General features: G+C 42.6%; 1 protein-coding gene across 4 annotated transcripts in view; it reads right to left on the reverse strand.

The window, feature by feature from the left end:
- Positions 1–21,205, reverse strand: part of ABCA1 (ATP binding cassette subfamily A member 1) — a 92,288-nt gene that overhangs the window by 48,903 nt on the left and 22,180 nt on the right. For all 4 annotated transcript variants that reach the window (XM_039566754.1, XM_039566753.1, XM_020584672.2 and 1 more), the window contains exons 4-5: positions 18,401–18,542; positions 17,403–17,524 (exon numbers count right to left, since the gene is read on the reverse strand). In XM_039566754.1, coding sequence (XP_039422688.1) covers positions 17,403–17,524; positions 18,401–18,542 — 264 coding nt within the window. The remainder of the gene's footprint in view (positions 1–17,402; positions 17,525–18,400; positions 18,543–21,205) is intronic.

The following is a 21,205-nucleotide window of genomic DNA, read 5'->3' on the forward strand; positions in this document are numbered from 1 at the left end:
TTCTTTTGTTTTTTTGTTTTGTGGTTTGGTTGAGGTTTTTTTTGAGGGGGGGAGCGGTGTTTAGTTTTAGCTTGTTTTTTGTTGTTGCTGTTTTATTTAAGAGAGAGAGGCCAATTCTATCTCCACATTGCTTAAACAAGCAGTGATGAGTAAAGCAGCTATGCCAGGAGGAGGTGAGAGACCAGGTCCTATAGGATTTACCAGAGTGAAGATTTCCAGGCTGAGGTAAGACAACTAGCTAGGTGTCATGCTCTATTTTCTACTCTAGGAGACACGATGCCACAACCCAGAGCAAAGAGTGGAAAACCATGACCTCTAAAGAGAAAGTAATGACATGGAAGAACCAGGGGCTTGTACCTTCCCCCCTCTTATAGGGGATGGCTGTAACAACCTTTTCTCACACCTCTTTTGCAGGAGGGGTCTTTTGGTTGTTCTTTTTTTGTTTGGTTGCTTTTGGGTTTGTTTTCTTTTTCTTTTTGGTTGGTTGGTTTTGGTTTCTTAGGGGGTGGGTTTGGCTTAACTTGGGCAGGTGATACTGTCAAGAATGGGCCCCCTCAGGAAAAAGCATGGTCGGCACTCAGGGTGCCACCGGAGGTGACAAGGGAGACGGGCGGGTCGGGTGCCACTTCTGCTTCCCAGCCCGATCCTGCGGAGGAGCCGGCAAAGGGAAGGAACCAGGCGCTCTGCTCTTGAGGCAGCAAGTACACGGGGTTACTGACGGTCATTGCTCCCTCATCTACATATCCAGTTACAAATTCCCCGTTGCCTTTTTGTTCCACACGAAAAAGTAAATCACCCGCCTCTGCTGAGGCAACGCGGAGGTTACTCCGGGGCAAAAGTTTCTCCCTCGCCCTCCTCTCTCCCACGCAGCAGGACCACTCATGAATATGCTGGTTGTGAGCACGCCGTGCAAACGCTCCACCGAACCCCGTTACCGAAAATCGACCATCAACCCCACTCCCCACCCGGGGAAAGCCTAGGAAAAGATCTGGCTCCTGCAAAAACATAAAGCCGTCCTTTTCTTTCCAGCAGAGGCTAAAGCACTCTGCTTCACTGCAACTGGAGGAAAAACTTCCCCCACCCCGATTCCTTGGTTACTTCCTAAATGTGCCAAACTCCCTAAACACTTCTGCAGCTTGTTTATTTTTTGGTGAGATCATCGACTGTTCAGAAAGTCAGATGGACAAAGGGATGGCTGCCTGAAGGCACACTGGCATGCAGAGATCAGATGTTTGCAAGCTTTTTCATTGAATCTGTCCCCATTTAAGATATTTTTCAAGCTTCTCTTAAAGGACCACATGCCTTTTGGGAAAAAAAAAAAAAAAAAGGTAGCCAAACAATAATTCTTCCGCTTTTCTGTTTCCTCATTGTTCTGTTGCTTTTGGGTTTTGCTAGTCTATTTTGTCTGGGCTTGGCTTGGAGGATTTTTGGCATATAGAAGCATGATTTTCCTGGTCAGGGAGATATTCTATGGGCAATTGCAAGAACACAACCTGAACTATACTGAGATTCCTGCTGACCTGCCTGTAATCATGAGGGGGAGTAACAAAGAGTCACCATCTTCCACAGCTGTAATTAACCAGTCCAGCATTAGAAGAGCATTCATCTCCTGCCTTTTTTGTCATGCCAAGCATTTTCAGACTTGCTTAGCACTAGAGTTTGCTGAAAATCAATGCTGCCTTCCAAGGAGCTCCTACAAACATCTGAAGGAGTTTTCATCATCATTTGGAGTAAACCATGAAGGAAATAGAACAAGGTTACCAAAACTGTGGGGTAATGTTTGGCTTCCTGACAGCTGATCATGAGCCTGTGATCACTACCCAAGGCCACACTTGAAAGCTCTGTGAGACCAAGGGACTGAATCCCAATACCACAGTCCTGCCTGCAGTACCCTAAGCACAAAGCCAGCCTTTTGTACCATGCATTTTCTCCCCCACCCCATCTGGTCCTACTTCCAGGACTTGTGGGTCAGTGTCTTATGCAATCCCTCTCAGTCATGGAGGCATGCATAACAGCTCACACATGAAACCACAGAACAGCACTGAACACTGCAATGCATCTAAATTCTCTCTCTGGATACCTCAAAAAGTCAAGAGTTAAGAGAGGTTTCCTCCTGAAAACAGCCATTCCCATCCAAGATGACTGCTTGCCCACTTGGGCCTAAAGAAATAAAAGAACATTATTTAAAAAAAAACCAACCCTCCAAAAGCAGGAAACAAAAGAAACGGGCAAGTCTTCCGAAGGCTAATACCAAGCTTACTTAATAATGCAAACACCCAGAGTGGAAGAACACCTTTTACCACCATAGGTCTACTACTGTAGTATTTTCCTGCCATAAAAATTCAGACACACTATCAAGTTACTCAAAAAGCATGAGACAAAATGTCAGCTCAAACATTATATAACTTGCACGTCTCCTCTCTTGCTTGAGAGTGGCCAAGAGCATCGTTACAATCAGCTACTGCAAGCTGGTGGGTACAGAACAACACCAGGCAGCACACTGGAGACCAATCTCTCTATGTACTTCGACATGGACATGCAGCCTCTCCTTTCCCCTCCTCTTCATCTTCCACAGGAAACCAAGGGAGCTGCAGGCCTGCATGCTCCCTCACCCCTGGGTTTGGCCTCCTGGCTAAAGCCATAGGCCCCAGCAAGCAAGTCAAGCCCTAGGCGCAAATGGGGAGATAAACTTGAGGTGAGACTGAGCAAACACACTCAAAGACTGTCAAATCTAATGTGAACCACCTTGCTGATGCACTGGTGGGATAGTCAGCATAAATAATACTGAGACAGCTTTTCCCCATGGCAGACTACTTTAACAGTTTCAGTTCTGACACCAAGGGAGCAACAGCAGAGAACAGAGTCTTTGCTTATAAACCATGCAAATAACCCCCAAAACCAACAGGTCTAGTAGGGCTGAAATGCCTTTGTTGTAATTAGCTCCAATTTGGGCACAGTATGGCAATGCAACAAGGAGACCATCCCCATCCACATGAAACAAGCAGAAGAGATGTCCATATTCCATGTGGGACAGGGAGAAAGATCCTTCATATGGTGACATAAGGAAGCTTCCTGCACAACTGAGAACTCCCAGACCTGGAGGTCTTGTGCCTTAACCACAAAGCTTCCCTTCCTCTCTGAAGACACCAGTCAGGATTAGAAAATCACACATGGCAGCATTCCACAGATATTGTCTTCACAAAAGGCACAGCTGTCCTTCATTTCCATGCAGTTCAAACAAACCTTGGGGACTGCATTCTGGGCATCAAAACCAGAAACTCTTGGATTTTTGTACGGCAGAGCATCTCCTACAGGACTGTAGCACTGTATTACATGTTAAGATTTGCATTTTACTGACAACCTAACGTTTTCCAGCACCTTCATGTCTGGGCACAGTGGTAGGCCAGTTGGTTCTTGCTTAAGAATCAAATCTGTGTGATAACAGAAAAAAACCCCAAAACCCAAAATGTAATCAAAGAGCTCAAGACAGTCACATGAATTAGTGAAGAAAAACAACCTCTATGCTTGCTATATTGCTGATTGAAATGAACATCCAAATAAAAACATGCATTATAAAAAAATAGCAAATCAGTGCTATGGGGTCTCTGTTCAATGCAGACCACAACTGAACACTGATTGTGTAGTGAAGAAGTATCTGTGGTCCAAAAGCCACAGGTTTTTAGTTCCCTCTTTCCAGAAACACATCCCCAGTTACTTTCACAAGCTCAAAAGCTGGGTCAAAGTGCAAGAGAAGCCACGGCTGGGAATCGGTTTTATTTGCTGATCTTACTACAAGTATGATCATAACAGGTCCCATAGTAAGCAGTGATAATTTCCAACAATACTGGGAAGATCTACAGACAAGTGGAAAAGAAAACAAAGCTTCTAGGGGCAGGTTACAGAACAAGACTCTTCTCAAAATTCTTTCCCATTCTTTCTTCCTTCACTGAGAAGTGCAGAGGGCTCATACCTTCCTCCAGAAAGTTAATGGTGCAATGTCTTTTCAAATTAAATAGGGTGGGAAAACAGAACCCCATGGAGATTGTGGCTATGTTTTTCACATCCTGAACACTGCTTTCTAAAAATAAAAGGCATGCAAATGGTATTCAACATTATCTCAATCCTGTAGAGTAAAAAGCTCACCAGGTCTAATGTTAATTTGTGGAGTTTCTGCCCAAAGGGTTTGTGCCCATAATCTACAATATGGCAGGTTTTCAGCCTCTTTAAAGCTAACAAGCTCAGTGAAAACACTGTGACATTCAGATCTACTTCCCAGCTTCACATACCTTAACTCCCTACAAAAAACAAATGAAGGAAAGGGGAGAAGGAGTTTTGTGCCTTAAGTTAGTTCAGCAGCTAAGAGAAAAGTAGGGCAATATGTCTGATCTACGGACACAGCTTTTTGTCATCAGGGGATTTCACTCTCTACTGATTCAACACACAAGACTGAAAACAATTATGTTATTTTCTTTATATCCATTGCAGCCGGGGAGACCTGCTAGCCTTTGGCTAAGCCTGTATTCATCACAGCCAAATATCACTGTAACACAGAGGCTGGTATTAAATTCTGACCCTTATTTCTTACCACAGAGACTGCTCATAGGGCAACCCAATCATTTTTGTAACAGCAACTAAGGCATCACAGTGAGATGAAACAGTGAGATAGGATGAGGCATGAGATGCCTTAGCTTCATTCTTTAGAATCAGCAAGGTTCCACAAGTGCCCAAAGGAGAAAAAAAAAAGAAGTGGGCTCCCAGCTCAGCACCCATCTCCACCAATTAACAGAAGGAGCAAAGAAAGGAAGAATGTCAAGTGAGCTAACAAGGCATTTCCTTCTCCCTGTACAAAGACTTCAGATTCACAATTTCCCATTCAGGTAAAACTGCACTTCTACAGGAAGGCAAAGCCCAGCCAGATTGCACAGCTGGCTATCAAGTCTGTGCAAAACTGTGCCCAGGCATGACTGCAGAACAAGGTCACAAGGCACCCTGGTCACACAGGCCTGCTTCACCCAGGGCACTGTTTCTTCACTGGTCATACTTCCAGCAACAGGAGATTTGGATAACACAAGCCCATGGAGATGCTGAAGCTGAGACCAAGAGCTGAAGCTCCAGCAGCTGAGGGCATTTCCTAGTAGCACACACTACTCTGGCTAGAAACCTGTCTTTCAGGAAACCCTCACATGGTGAGACAATTAGGGCAGGCAAGTCAAATGCTGCCACAGAACTACCTTGTACACTGGAACTTTGTATTAATTTTTCATTATCTGGGAAGTATTCCTCTTGAACAGGTGCACTTTAACCCAATGAGTGTGATTTTCACACATTACCTATCACCGTGATTTAATGACAAAAGATGTCTGAAGCTACATCCTATAAAAACAAAAATGGGCTCTCAAATAATTTCAACAGACAAAGCAAAGACTGAACAACTTGCAAATTGACGATAACCCAGAGCAAACTGACAACCACCCAGAGGAAACAGCAATCTCCTAATGGTGAACCATGCTACCCTACTGAGCCAATGACACTGACTGACAATATGAAAAGCAAACTTTTTACAGTGCTGGGCAAGGCAACAAGTTTTCACCTGCCTTCATTATACTCCTAACCTTGGACAACGCATCCAAAAAGCATGACAAAGTAATATTTTTTAAGGTTTTTGGTCTTGGTTTCTTAAGCAGTTACTACGTTTTAATTACTCTTTTCCTCTAGGGCAGCTTTCCCCCTGTGAGGTGAGAATAGCTCTCAGAGCTGCTTGTGTACCTATTAATGCTGGCAAGAGCTAGAACTGTCCTGTGAAAAAGTTGGACAGCCATGCCCTGATTTGCTTAGAAGAAATCAAGCAGCTCAGCAGGCCTGTTGTGCAGGATTTACTAGTGTGAAAATACTAATCTAATTTGCTCACAGTCAAAGTGCTGCTCCTTCTGCAGCCATGGCCTGACCTGTTTTACAGTAGGCTATAGCTCTCTGCTCTGAGGCCATCACACATCAAACAGTGCTGCCTCTGCAGACACTAGATAATACCAAAGTGAACACCCCCTTAGCCAGGGTCCATCATCTTCATATATCTGCCATGCCAAATGGTGATGTGAGTCAAGAAGAAGCAGCCTGCCATTCATCTCCAGCTGCTAGCATCTCTCCTGAGAAGGAATGCTGTGCAACAGGCCCGGGTCTTTCCTCTCATCTTGGGACTGTGACACTGGGACCACCTCCATTCCTCTCTAAGTCACTATTTTTGCTCAGAAGAGCTTTAAATATAGTCCAGCACAATTACTCTGGCAGAAAGCACAGCTCTCAGCATGTACTAATGCACACACACAAACCAGTCCTCAGTTAGTCTTCACTGGGGATACACTGACTTCAGGCATACAGAGCCCATTAAGCCACTGAGATCCCATCTCCACCCTGCATGGGAAGCCAGCAGCAAACACGGGGCTAATACATCCCTTTGTGCAGTTGGTAAAGTCCCAAAAGCCATCAAGCCCTCTTCCTGTATGACACACATGACAAGACAAAGACTCTACGTCAGAAAGCCAAGACACAAGGCACAGAGTCAAAAGCCTCAGTCTGGTTACCACAGCCCTGCTGGCAAACACAGCCTGCAGAGCTCCTGCCTACGGAGGGGCACACCCAACCACCTCCCTAAGCCTCGCATTATGCCACAGAACAGATATTCTCATTACTTTCCCCACTGCAAGGCAAATTCTGTTATCAACACAGACAACCATGAAATAGAGCTTGCCAATGAAAAAAGCAGAAAGAAACTATGCAGAAATTATACATCTAACAGTGGAAAAAAAAAAAAAAGCAACCTTAAAGGAAACAGAAGAACAGTCACTGTATTGCTTTAAGAAGCAGATCCTGAGCAGAGCTCCAAATTGCATGGCATTATAACTGGTCGAAAATTCTCATGCTAATGTTCACAATACAACGACAAACTGCAAATTTCTTAGCCTCTGAACAGGCTTGTCAGTTACAGAGATAACAGACCACAGATGTGACCATAAAATGTATTTCATTATTACAACAAAATTATTTTCAGGAGTGGTAAATGGAACACATTCAGGGATGGTATAGACTATGGAGAAGGTCCTCCAAAGGTCAAACCCAGCTCAGGGCAGGATGGGTTCTTCTACAGAGGCAGAAAGTAAGGGTTTGCTGTTAGGATTTGATTTTCATTGCATGAGGAATATAATGCTCTACATAATATGCAGGTTTTAGATGTTTCAAAACATCAACTCAGAAAGTAAAATATATTAAAAACCCCAAACAATAGAGAAACCGAAAACCAAATGCCATGGTCACATCCAGTCACATACCACTATTCTAATGGCAAACAAGCTTATAAGGAATGGCATTATGCTATTAAACATGCATGGAGCTAAACAGAAGTTGACAGAATAAGCTGTGACCAAGGAGGACCCTGTCCAGAATTCTCTGTACTTGAGCAAGTGACCTTAAATTTAGTGGATATTCAAATCACAGGAAAAAGGAGGACTGGACATTTTAATCAAATGACCATTACTAATAGTAATGAAGTGTTTTCATAAGCCAGCTATGTAAGCATGCATCTGTGAGACTGCTGGTTCAAATGCAACTAGAAGACACTTATATGAGAATCATTCTGAATCCCCAAAACAAGCAGGTAGAATGAATCCAGTAGTACCCTCCAACTTGAAAATTATCACAGCACCACCTATCCAGTTTGAAGAGCTTCTCCCATGAAACTGGCATGGGTAATGAGGAACTGTAAGCAAAATGGCAGGCAGAGCCTTCCAGGATCAAAGCACTCCAACTGTCCTGCACTTGTATTTGTTCTTTCTTACACAGAAAGGCTGATGAGAAGAGAAAAAGCTGCCCCTCCCTTGGGTGTGAAGATATCTGTTCCTCTTACTTGTCACAAATTCGGGGAACCTGGCTGACATATGACTTATTCTATAGTTTAGCAAGATACCATGTCTGCAGTCAGCAGATCATAGTAGCTCTTACTTTTCCGATGTTCAGGAAGACCTGACAGCTCTGAATTTAGTGCCAAGTCCTAATGCTCCTTATCTAGCACACTGCAGCACAAGCCACCTTCAGAACAAAGAGTAAAAGCAACCAAGATTAACATGCTAAAGATTAACAACAATAAGCCAATCATTATACTGCACTTAGTTTAACCAGAAACACTGTCTATTTCCACTGAAAACATACCTACATCTAAATTATTTCAACCTCCCATGATTGCTCCCTACATTTCAATTTAGTTGGTCATTGCAAAGTTACCCTTATGGATAGTTCTTTGGGTTTGCTTTTGAGTCTCAAGTCCAATGGATGGAAATAAAACCCTCAAACTTCAGCACTAAAGAAAAGATTGATGAGCAACAGCACTTCAAAATAATTGAAGAACTTTCTCAATCTTTGGGAAAGACTGAAAAACAGATGTTAGAAGATAAGGATTGCCCAAATTCACATGAAGTTTTGACTGGAAACCATGTCTCTCATATTCTGAGCATGACACTATACTACACTACATCAGGATGGTCCCAACAGACCCTGTCTTGGTAGTTTCAGAAGCTCATCCTTCCAGCTGGTTTTCTATTGGACTGTCAATATACTAACCATTCCTTCCCTTTGTTACTGACAGAACTTGCTGGCTGAAAATACACCCTGGAGCATTTGCACCACACTGTTTTACACAGAGGGCTGGATTACTTCTAGACACAGAGAAGAACAGTGCTCGCTAGTACTTTAGGAACCTGATTCCATGTACCAGAGTCACAAAGCACTGGAATTACCTGAAGAAAATGGAATGTGTACGGCTGGAGAGGTCTTATGCATTATTTCTATGGATACACTGGTAAAATTCCTTACACTTCCTTAAGGTAGCAGCAGAGATAACATGAAAAACAATGAAAAAGACCAGGTACGTGAGGACACTTGAGGCCTTAAAGGGCTACTTCATTGTCTTGATTTGTGTTCTCTGGCTTGACAGCACACTGTTCCCCACCTGCTAGGCACCAAGCATGTGGAACAGAGCAGGGTAACACCATAGGTGATGGCTGTTGACCATGTTCTCATACAGTTGTGCCTCTGCTACAATGGAAATTGTTGGGACAAGGGACTTCCAAGTTCACATAATGTATCAAGTGTCAAAACCACTTTTCTTTTTTTCCTCCCTACTGTTCTGAAGTAACATTTTGTTGGGTAGGCAGCAGCTGCTGCTTTCCTAAGGAGTTGGTTGGCACGAGCCAGAACAGGCACTCAGAGTTAAGATATTGCTATCTTTGCAGTAAGCTGTCTTTGTCCCATAAGCAAATCTCCTTCTGGCATATATCTATGCTCAGTCAGCTTCAGACATGGTCCAGTTATGTTTCAGCTGCACATGTTAAAATAGATAGAGAACTATAAGGAAAAGATGTTCAGAGATACAATAGTTTATGTTTATTGAGTTCTGATTGTCTGTGGTTATGTAAACCTTCTGACAACATCAAGCAAAAATACATCTAAATATTACCTCAGGTAGTATGTGCCTCTAAAAATATATGTTTAGAAGAACAGAAAGGTTCAGAGAGGGGAAAAAAACCACCACAAAACACCAAAACTCACAGGAAGGAGTCTTATTTTAAATCCTTTAAAGGGTCGCTTATTGCACCATCCTTAAAACTAAAGCTAAATTAGAAAGGGAAAGAAACTCTGGCTGTTTACAGAGGATGTGTATCACAGAACAGCATGAATCTCCCCCACATACAGCACACAGAGTGCTGCCAGGTCAGCATAAAAAAAAAGTTAGGGCAAGATCTTCAGCTAATAGATGACGTACATTCCACTAAATTTTCAGAGCTACACCAATTCACCAGCTGAGGATTCCTGATACACAGGCCTAAGCAATATGCAGTTTTAACAAACTCAATTATTGACACTTAGTAAATACATAAACAGATGCATTTTTTAAAAATTCTGCAACTGTTGCATTTAATTCAATGGATTTTTCCAGAATTTTGAAAACAAAACACATGAAAATATAAGCACAAGACCTGTAAAGTGAATTAAAAGTGTATTTCAAACAATTCACAACTGCTATTCTATAAAACAGAGAAACCGCAAAAAAACTCTAGGACTGGAAGTAGAGACTGTTGCATTTTAATGAAGCCGCAAAGAAATTCAGCAACAGGTGGCAGAACATTTTGCTTGATTTTAGTCAGGATGCTGGTATTAACACTCACTTATTTTATGACCCAAAATATTTAACTAGAACATAAAAGACTGCCCAAAAATTGAACTGACACGTATTTTCAAAAAAATCAGTCAATCAATGCTCTATCTTCTTGTCTGTGTAAAAATGAACTTGATACATCATCAACATTTTTTAAAAGCCATCAGCTTTTATTGCCTCCTGACTGCATTGAAAACTGCCACATCCTCCTGTGTTTCAGAATGAGGGCAGCTGTTTATTTATTTAGCTCACAGGAATGCTGTAAAAATTAGGTAATAAGTGTTTGTAATGAATGCTGAAGATAAAATGTATGATTACTAGGTATAGCTCCAAAGCTGAATATTAACTTGAAAGATATGGGAGGTCAGACCCAAATTAGGCACTCTGGCCTCAGTACCAATCAAACACAGAAGTGCACAGGGCTTTTTCCAAATGGGGCAATTTCATAATCTCCACTTGCATGAGAGCTCAGGCACACGGAAATCCCCTGAGAAAGCTGAACTTTTCATCAGATAACAGTGTTACAAATTTCCTAGGGGACTACTAACACTAAGCTCGATGTGAAAAGTCACTATCCTGCTGTCTCAACCAACCTCAGACTGTAGCTTAAATAAACTGAATGCAGTCTTCCACAAATCAGGCAATTATATTAAGATTCTGAGATTAGAAGTCAATGAAAACAAATGCAGAATTTGCCACAGTGGAAAACATAGAAAATAAATGCAAATTGAAGCTAAAACAGTGTAAGTTTTGGCAACATAGTCCTGACATTTAGCAAGCTATACTGACAAGGCTGCATACAAAGAGGGAGACAATAGCTAAGTGTGAGAGGTTTAACTGTTCACTTAACGCTCTCTACTTTATTTGCTGATTTAAAATAAAAGTCAGTGTTGACAGAGGAGGGTAAAGACTAAAGAAAACACCCATAACTTTTTTAAGATGGTCCTGCTTCTGAGGCACATACTAGTTATTAATTACTGACAAGCACAGCAAGCAACTCTTGTTTTCTTTATCATTGTGTCTGTATCTAGGTAAGTTAAGAAAGATAAAGGTGGTGCCCTCAAGAAACGGCAATTTGGTATCTATTTGAATAGTTCTGTTGCTAATTGTAGCTATGGGCATTGCTGACTCCCCTACATGCAGTCCAACCATTAACCAGCACTACTGGGTTAGCTGGTTCTAAAGTAACCATACCGCCAGCACAGCCTTATGCTGACAAGCTTGCAATTCTCCTTATGTGTTTTCAACAGGGTTCACACCATCTTCTGCGACAGGATTCTCAGAAACGTTTTTCTCAAGCTCCTGTCGCCTAGTTTAGTGCAGACACTACAGCAAGGCCAGATTTAACTTAACACTGCATGCGTTTTTTCAATTCCCCATTCTAAGAGATTTGAGCCTTACTCTCTCACATCCATACATATCTACCCAGAATCCAAGCTGACATAATTCTAAACTTCTCTGTTCCAAAGCATCTCTGTAGAAACGAAGTTTAGACCAAAAGCAGACACTAAAGCCCAGTCCTACAGAATCAGAACACAGCAATATACATTTTGCTGTATGTGTTTGCCCATCTCAACCTCTAAGCAAAGTCACATAGTAACAACTGCTCATGAACAGCCCCATGGAAAACAAGTATGATTGCCTGGGAACAGATTTAGAAGTACAGCAGACCTTTGTACCTTGACCTCTATCAAGATAATTTTATTATCTTGATAATCACATCCTCGGCTACCAAATAATAAAGAAAGCAAAAGCAGGCTCCATTGAAAGTGGTAATTCCATATGCAGTTATATTGTAGTCACAGGATGCTATTTTCTGAATAATGCAAATATCATGCCACCTAACTAATTAAAGCTACATAACTAACTGCCCTATAAAAAACGTTGCCGTAAGAGTCTGTCCACCTTTGCACATCTCTTGACTGTCAGCCTCCTAGTTTCAGTTTAGGACAGAAGAAATAACAGACCCATTGGATTCACACAGAGACTTTGTTCACTACCTGTAGTAAGGGACTTAAAGCGCCCTTCCAAGAATGTTTTGGAAATGTCTTTCCAGAAGATCCGCAGTTGCCTAAACAATTTCCATTTACTTAAAAAAATAAAATCTAAGGACATTCATATCTGTGCCTGCTCAGCAGCACAGATTTGAAGAAAAAATTAATTAGACAAATGTGGGAAAACTGCCATGTGTACCTGAATCCCCTACCCAATTGACATGGCACACCACAATCTTTGCGCAATCCAAGCACCCAGTATTGGCTGCTTCTTCCACTTGCTCATTGTGACAGGCTGCATCTGACTGCAGCAGAAATCACAGTGGTTCCCCACATGGTCCCAGGCTCCCCTTCCTGGAGGGGTGCTTTGGTCTGGGAGAAACTAGCAGCCAGGAATATCCTAGGGATTTCTGCTGAGGGCTAGTGCAAGGTAACTGGTACTGAAAAAGGTGAAGTAGCCTTCCTACCTACCCTAATAAATCAAGATCTCTCTACTGATACCACAGGGCAACATTTCTGGCAACACTTTTTCTCGACCTAAAGGAAAGGCAAGGACCTGAATGTCACTGTGGAGCACATTACCAGAGAATCCAGGTGTATATTTATGCACAGCAACGCCACCCTGCCACAGTTGGTGTTTCTGGGGGTGAAGGCCACCTGGACGCATGGTTTGCTAGTCTTCATTCCAGCCTGGCTGGCTTTTGCTAGGATTCTTCCCAAAGGAAGCCAGGGAGGAAACAGTTTAATTAGGGTATAAGAATCAATCTGAATGTTTAGCTTGAGGGTGTGGGGACAATTTTGTTAGGGACAAGACATTGAGGAGGGAGTTAGCCATCACCTTAATGTCACCTAGCAGGTAATGTATGACATCCTGTTTCCCTGAGCAGCCTGTAATCATACAGTAATACACAAGTCACCAGAAAACCCCTCCCAAGGCTGTTCTTTAGCCCAAGCCTTCTACAATCCTTTACCTGTTAAATAAAAGAAGCACTAATAGCACTGACCAGACAGGCTGCAAACTCCTTCAGTCTCAACATCTCTGTGCAGCAGAGTGCAACATCAGCAAAGAATGCCACCCAGTTGATGTTTCTCTCCTACCACAAGCAATACTAATCCAGCAAACAACAGGGATAGGCAGGGCACGTGTGGAGTAATAGCCTGAGATCTGATACAATTTCTTAGGCAATGTTTGTTTCCCTCTGCCTATTGCATTGTTCCATTTTTGTTTAGTTGGGTTGGCTTCAAGAAAAACAGAAACATGCCCTTTGGGATCACTGAAAACTAAGAGCAATGGAGTAAATATAGCCAGGTTAGCTTATATCTGCAACTTTCAGCGATAACAAAAGAAGACGGCTTTAATTATACCTGATAATTTATTACCCTGTGGCACTACAGAACAAAGTATTTTGGAGTCCTGAAAACAGAAGGGAAAAATAAAGAAATGTACCTCAGCGTCAATAGCAAGCTGTATCTCCATCTTTCAAAACAGAAGAAAAGCTTATTTCTTGCAAACACTTAACCTGATAAAATGACATTGAGGCCAGCTGCAAATTCAGTGCCTGCAAGCAGCGATCCAAACCTACTGCAGCTGGCAATCCCAGCAACCTTGTCATGTTCTTGAAAGTGCCGTCACCAAGGTCTTTGACTCTCTGTTCTGAATTGCACTCTGCCTTATCATGAGTGTTAAAGACCTTGGTGACATTGCTGGACAGACATGTAACAAGTGGAACAGAGAGGGCACCTGGCACCTGCCTGCAAAATTGATCATGTTATGGTATGTGTGCACCTGCACGTAGATTTCACTGCCCAGGGCTTGCTGGAAGCGGCCACACAACAGCACTGCCCATAGAACGTGACAGCTGCATGTGCTGAACTCCCTCACACCACCAGTTAGCACTTTATCCTGGCCAAAAAAGGTGCTACATGAAGCAGCACTGGACTGTTCCTTACTGGTAACACCTTCCTCTCCAACAGAGAGCTCTTCTCTGCTGTTCCTTCTCAAACTCCTGCACAAACAGGCCTGTTATGAGGAATTATCTCCCACCTCATCAAGAAGTGCCTAAGAGACAAAGCCTGTTGGAATAAGTGCATAGCATGGCCTGAACAAAACCTTAGTGTCCTACCTTGTCTTTAACGAAGACACTGACTTGCACATACCTGTGCAAGCACCTCAAGCAACCTCCCATCTTAAGTAGGTCTCTCATCCCCAAGGTTCAGCTCATGCGTAACTTCAGATCAGATGACTAAGAGTCACACCTTGACCATTAGTTTGTGAGGGTTGTTTTAAAGAAGGTTCAAGCAGAAGGACTTTGGCAAATGGTCTCTAAACAGATTCCAGTGTCAGAAGCCAGATACAGACATGAATACTCTGCGTGACTAGCATTAGCTCCAGTTTGTATGCTGGCACTGAGGGATCAACTCCTGGAAGCCTGTTTCAAAGTCATCAGGCAGCAGCAGGAAGAATGTGTGAGGGGAGAAGGGAGCTGAAGACACTCCAACAGAGCCCATGTCACACACCAGGGAGCATACAGTCCATCCCACTGGGGAAGCTGCAAAGCTGCATCTGTCTGCACCACCAATTCACACAAATTCAGGTCCAGGCCAGAGTTAAAACATACAGAATATTATAATGCTTTCAATTATTAGCTTATTGATAATTAGCCTTCCTGCTACTGGGGGAAACACACATATACAGACAGTGCTTTCAGGCTGGGTGGTGCACTTACATCTGGCATCCACTCCTACTGTCTCCTTAGGTTCCCAGAGTCACTAGAGGAAATGCCCCAGAGTGAAGAGGATTTGCATCTCTCACACCTCATCGTCAACAGCAACTGAGAGCTGACCTTCCTTGCACAGGAATCTAAGCACTGCTAAGTATAAATACATGAGTACTTCTAAGATTAGAGGATGCTGTTCCATGCATGCTGTCAGAGAATGAATCACACAGCCAAGAAGTGGGCAGCAGGGTCCATCAAGCTGGAAGGCTTTGTAAATGAGCATAAGAAGGACAAACAGGCTTTGTTCTCTAAAAGCCTTACCAACAATGGACATTCTGTCATTCTAATGACACATTGGCTTGATTTTTTGATTATACATTTGAAATATTTTATTGTAGAAATATAGTCTGATGACTGGGTCTGAGGCTTGTTTTTGCAGTCAGTCCACTAATCTTTACAGTGGAGAGAAACATGAACCTTCTGACTTTCAACTTGTACAGTACTCCATATGCAAAACTCTTCTTGGAATCACTCCTCCCCCTCAAACCTTCCCAGCAGCAAGAGCTTCAGCTTATGGCTTGGATAGTGTTCTTATAAATGGCCATGTCTGACATTCACTGCATGTCCTAACAAAAAACACCACACCAGCATCTACTCTCTTTGGAAGAGTTAACTTGCCAATACAAGTGTAAAAGTAGTACTACTAAAGTGTAAAATACTACAGCTAGAAGTGTAAAACCATTAACAACAATATCTGTCATTCTGATGGAGAGAGCTTGTTCCCAGCAAATCAAACCAAACAACTGAAGATATCCAAGAAAACAATATTAAACTTTTCCTTGGGAAATAGTCATCTTAACTCATTTGGGCTGTGTTCCTTATGCGTCCATCTCTGCACAAAGGGTTCACTCTGCATCCTCTCCCCTCTGAAGCTGCTGCTCACCAGTTCTCTGAGTAAAAAGAGAGGAGGCCTGGTGGTATGGATACTGAGCTCCTCAGCAAGGAGAGGTGCCCTTTATACACAAGTATCAACTAATGCTCAGAGTCAGTAGACCACAGTATTATGTGCAGATCTGGTCACATCAGGATTCTGCGCAGCCCTGAAGGGGAGAGAGGAGGGTTAAATACTCAAGACAAATACCTTGCGCAGTCCATGTCTGAACATGGATTCAGCACATACCTGTCAACCTGTCACTAACAGTACAGATTATTCCAAGACAACCTGCAATGTACTGAGCAACACAGGAAAGAATGTAAAAACACCATCTCTGCTTAAAGTGTGCTCAGCACACATCAGACACTATGTGACACTATTCACATCATACCAGGTCAGATATTTTTCTTCCTGCAGTGTGCCTGAGCCATCTTCAAATGAAGAGAGCTAAGAAGAACTACAGCTGTGAAACCAAGGACAATTTTCACAAAACACTAAAATACCACCTGTGTCCAAAGAGCTCCACATGCTGCACAAAGGCGGTAGGTGAAGACCCTCAATGGCTGTGCTCCCTTTTCTATTTCCCTGCTGTATGTCTTTCTAAACCATTACTTTCCATCACTTCCACTAGACACATGCCACACTAAAACAGCAGCCAAGATAGATAATCTTTCTGGGACGAATATCCCAAAAACCTTTTACAAGGTATCATGTCAGAGAGATCTGGCAATAGCAAGAGATCTGCCACATTTCCTGAGACGGAACAGTTCTTTCACGTCCCAGCTTTGCTGCAAGCTTCCCATGTGGTCTCACACTAGTCACTCATTCATCTGCACAGGACAGGAAGGCACATCATCTTTTCCCACAAGCTAAAAATGGGAGGATTCTAATTTTTCATGGGAAATAGGGCTGTGAAAGCCCCCTAGACAGTTTTCTTTCATACCCTGCCATTCAAAATCCTGCCAGGCAGTATCAGAGAGTGAAGTATACGACACCAAACAGTCTTATAGGAACAAAAAAAACCCTCCAAAAATCAAACACAAGAAGGGAAATGGATGCTTCATTGTCAGATAATAACCAGCTTTCAGTCTGTAAATTGGAGGCCAACATCAGCTTTTCCCCATCTGCGTTCTTCCAGCACACTTCCCTCTGGAGCTCAGGCGTTAGAACACTAAATTGTAGCTACATTGTGTTCACTGCTTGACAGAACACCAAAATAACTAGCACTCTCCAAAAAGACACGCTACTTGGACTCCTTTGAGAAAATGAGCACTTTGACTAACTTCAGTGCGCCCAGGATTATAGTTTCACATCCAAAACAGCTGCTGTTCTTGGCATTGCACACCACCCCTCTTCTCTTCCACCAAACAAAGAGCACAAAAAGCTCTGACACAGGAGAGGCTTAAGGTACTTCTGCAGGATTGGAAAAGGTTCGATAAATTCTGAGTTATAATTGCATATATTCACATGATGGCACATTCCTGAAATTTACACACACACATGGAATTAAACAGACCAGAAATACCAGATACTGACTCTTTCTTTTAGGCTCTTACCTAAGGCAGAGGAATTTCCCAACTTGTGTAGTTTTCCCAGGACCTTCTGGACATCCTTTATACTTGTGTCCTGTTGGCTGTACAACAGTAACCTCCTGGCATCCGAGAACAGGCGGGAAACACTGGGGGAAAACAGAAAAACAACTAGCAGTCATCAGCTCTGTGAGCCACTATCCACAGATACAGTTTTATATACCAATTCCAAACTTTAATCCCCTTTGGTTATGTCACTCCAGCACAAAAAAACTCTTTGCTCAGTGAACACCCTGGGACAATCCAAGGAGCCCAACAGAAGATATCTGCTAATGCAAGGTCAATGTAAGTTACATTGGGAACATCATGCATTTGAAAGCATTTTTAGGACTGGGATGGAGAGGGCTTACTGCTGCCTATAATCTACTGCTTCTTAGAAGAACAATAATTTAAGAATCTCCTTGCTCCTTTCAAATGCTTCTCCAGGTTGCAGACACATTATACTCTGCACTAAGCCTATCTTTCCTGACAGTATGAATGTAGCAAGTAAGGCAAGGTATAGGAAAGCTGGCCATCAACTGTGCTTTCCGCATCATGTTAGCCAGTAATAAATGATAAATGTCAGAGAGTATCCCCTAAACCTGTTCAACTGCCTCACACTCTATACTGTTCACAGGCTCATTAAACAGGGAAAGAGATGCTCTGAAAAAAGAATATCTTAAAAAGGCTTACCTTTTTATGGGTCAAATTCTGAGCCCAGGTAAGAGAATGGACTCAGTCCTTACCCAGGCAGCGCTTTTCATTCACCAAGAGCTTCAGGTGCTTGGACTTGAGAATTCTGCACACCTACCACCTGTCTGCTAGGCCCTATGAATTTGGTAACTGAAGAATCTGGTACTTCAGAGGTAGTAGAAATTGCAAACCCCCACTAGCATAAGATTTCATAACTAGCTGGTGATTTCCAAATACCCCATTTCCCCACGTTTTCCCCAGAACAGGGATGAGGCAAAAGCAGACAGACTCACATGGAGGCATTGAAGTTTCCAACAATACCAGGGGATTCCCCAGGAGTTGGGTAGCGGAAACATGGGTTGTTGGCATTGCAGATGATCCCCTGTATCCATGGCAAGGTTCCTGCTGAAGGCATAGCTTTATTTGGAAAATGACCTGGAACAGAAACACAGGAGTTAGGAGACAAATACATGATACAAGCTTTTACTACACAACATTGTATTTGAAGAGCACTGCTAACCCTGCACTGGGTATTGCCCCAAAGTGCTCACGAAAGAGCAGAACACCCAACACTAAGAAGGACTGAGCTTATATTAGACTCTCCACACTGCTCTTTTTGCTGAAGTCTAAATCCTTCTGCTAAAGAACTACTGAAGTTGTAGGCGAGAGTTTACATCCTGTTTAAGAACAAAGCAGTAACAAACTACTCATGGCAGATATCCACCAGTAATGCCACTTGGATACTTTTGAATCCCATACCCCCAATGACAGGGCAGGAAAGGCCTGCCTTGTATAATCCTGCATGTTAGATAAGCTGTCAGGCTGCTTTTTGCAGTGAGCTCACTTCCTCACCCCTGCACTAGGAAGGAATCCTGGAAGAAGGTTGTGTCCCCTCCTCGGTACCTCAAAGCTCAAGACTTTGAGGATCAGATGCCCACTCTTCCCTCTGGTGTCTACCTCATCCTCCCAGCATGCCTGCTATCACTCAGGGGGCTGGCTCCTCCACTACCCCAAAGGAAGTACCAAAGGCCAAGAAAGAGGTATCAAAGTTGCTGAATTACAGCAAGAATGGTTAATGTACGTGGCTGAAGGAAGATGGGAATCTTATTAGCTGGAGAAAGCCAAGGACTCTGTGCAGGAGAAAGATGAAGGAAACTAAGGTTTATTGTTTCCAGTACCCAGGGAACCCTTGTTCCTAGTTCTCTGTTTAAAACAGAAGAGCTCTTTACCTGAGCTGTCTGACTTTCGTTTGATTTTCCTTTTTTTGTCCTTCTTGGCTGAGAGGCTTGGGGAGGAGGTGAGGGTAGAGGAAGAAGAAAAATGCTAAGACTTTCATATTCTTTTTGTAAAATTTCCCAGAGAATCACCTTCTCTGTCCTCCATGCCTTTCATTTTACATTGTTAGTAACTCCAAGAAAATGTTCAGAGCCAATACAGAAAGAGGAATGGCACACAAGAGTTTATAGTAACTTTTTACAGACAGTGATGCATGTAACAGCAGTTTCTCCAAGAGTAAAGCGGGAATCTGTTGGTTGTAAATCAGATGAGATACACAGAAAACAGAAAAGACTAGTCACTTCTTGTCAGATTCTCTCCCTCCCACTCCCAATAAAGTGAATTTTGAATACCTTGAAGAGTCAGAGGAACAGAAAAGAAGAGCTCTACAAGACACAATCTAGCTCAACAGCAATCTAAGATATCTTCTCTGACTGGTCTGGTGAAAGCCACGTAACTATCACTTCAAAGTTAATTGTTCCTCCATATTTTAGGAGGAAACTTCCTCACACTAAGCCCAGCCATTAGAAACAAGAAACCCTGACAACAGTCCAATTCTTGATTCTTCTCAAACAGGGAAAGAAAACTGAAAATTTTACTTTTTTGTTGAAAAAGACTATCACTAAAATACTGAGACTATCTGGAGGCTACAAAGCACTTGCACACAGCTCTGCTACTGCTATCACCAGGCATTACCTACAAGTGATTTCAGAACAGCATAGAACACTGCCACTACAGAGAGCAATCCTACTTCCCTTAAGGCATCCACAGGGTTGCCAAAGAGTTCACCATGAACCCAAAAGCCTTCTTCCTTTCTATCTCTGCTCACAATGCAGCAAAAACTGCTTCACTTCACAGCACATCCACATCTGTCAGCATGAGTGAACATTCAGTAAAACCAATCCAGACAACACAATTTAGAAACCTATTCGCAGAAACTCTTCAAAAAATGAAGAGGAATTAGCCATAAATGTGAATTAAAAATTACCAGATGCCCTACACTCTATAACTGCTGAGGACAATGTAAGAAGGAAGACAAAGCAATAACAGTCAACATAAATGGGAAGGAAAAAGGATTGCAGGTAAAAGACTCAAAACTATGCTTATGACAGCATGGTGCCAGAGCAAATGTTTTATGAGAAGGCTACTGACTAGCAAGATCAATCTAAGTAGTTTTATGAAATCACAGCTCTTGCTAGGATTGATTTTATATGCAGCCCTGCCGTACCTGAAATAAACTACCATTGAGGCTGCTAGCTATTTATAACAACTGAGTAGAGTGCTTATTGCTTCTCTTCAGCTTCATGTCTTATTACAGGTATCTCTCCTAATGTCACTGAAACTTTCAGTCAGAAGAGGCAGTTCAAATACCATGTAAAGTATGAGATTTAAGGAAGCTTCAAGTGTGCTGTTGAATGCTGAAAAAAGCAAGTTAGGCAGCACATAGGACCAGCAGAGTCCAAAGTGTAACGGGAAACTGCAAACACTGACATGTCAGCTTTAAAAGACACTTACCAGCTTGAACACCTAGCAAACAGCACAAAATGCCCCAGCCATTGCAAAGACAGGATAAGTGCTGTAAAAGCAAGTTCTTTCCTCATTTTAAGAAAGAAACACCTCAGAGGGCCCTTCAGAAACATGTTTTGCTGACCCTTAAACCGTACCTTGCAGTAATCAGGCTAAGGAAAGATAAACAAAGAGCTCTTCCACAATCAGCTAATTGCAGTATGAAGCTATCACCAAACACAGTAAAACAACAGCATGTTGCTAACAAACAAGTCATGCTTCCTAAATCAAATGTCAACCAAAGAGGCCTATAGCCA

The sequence above is a fragment of the Corvus cornix genome, chromosome Z (assembly GCF_000738735.6).
Source record: "Corvus cornix cornix isolate S_Up_H32 chromosome Z, ASM73873v5, whole genome shotgun sequence".
NCBI lineage: Eukaryota > Metazoa > Chordata > Aves > Passeriformes > Corvidae > Corvus > Corvus cornix.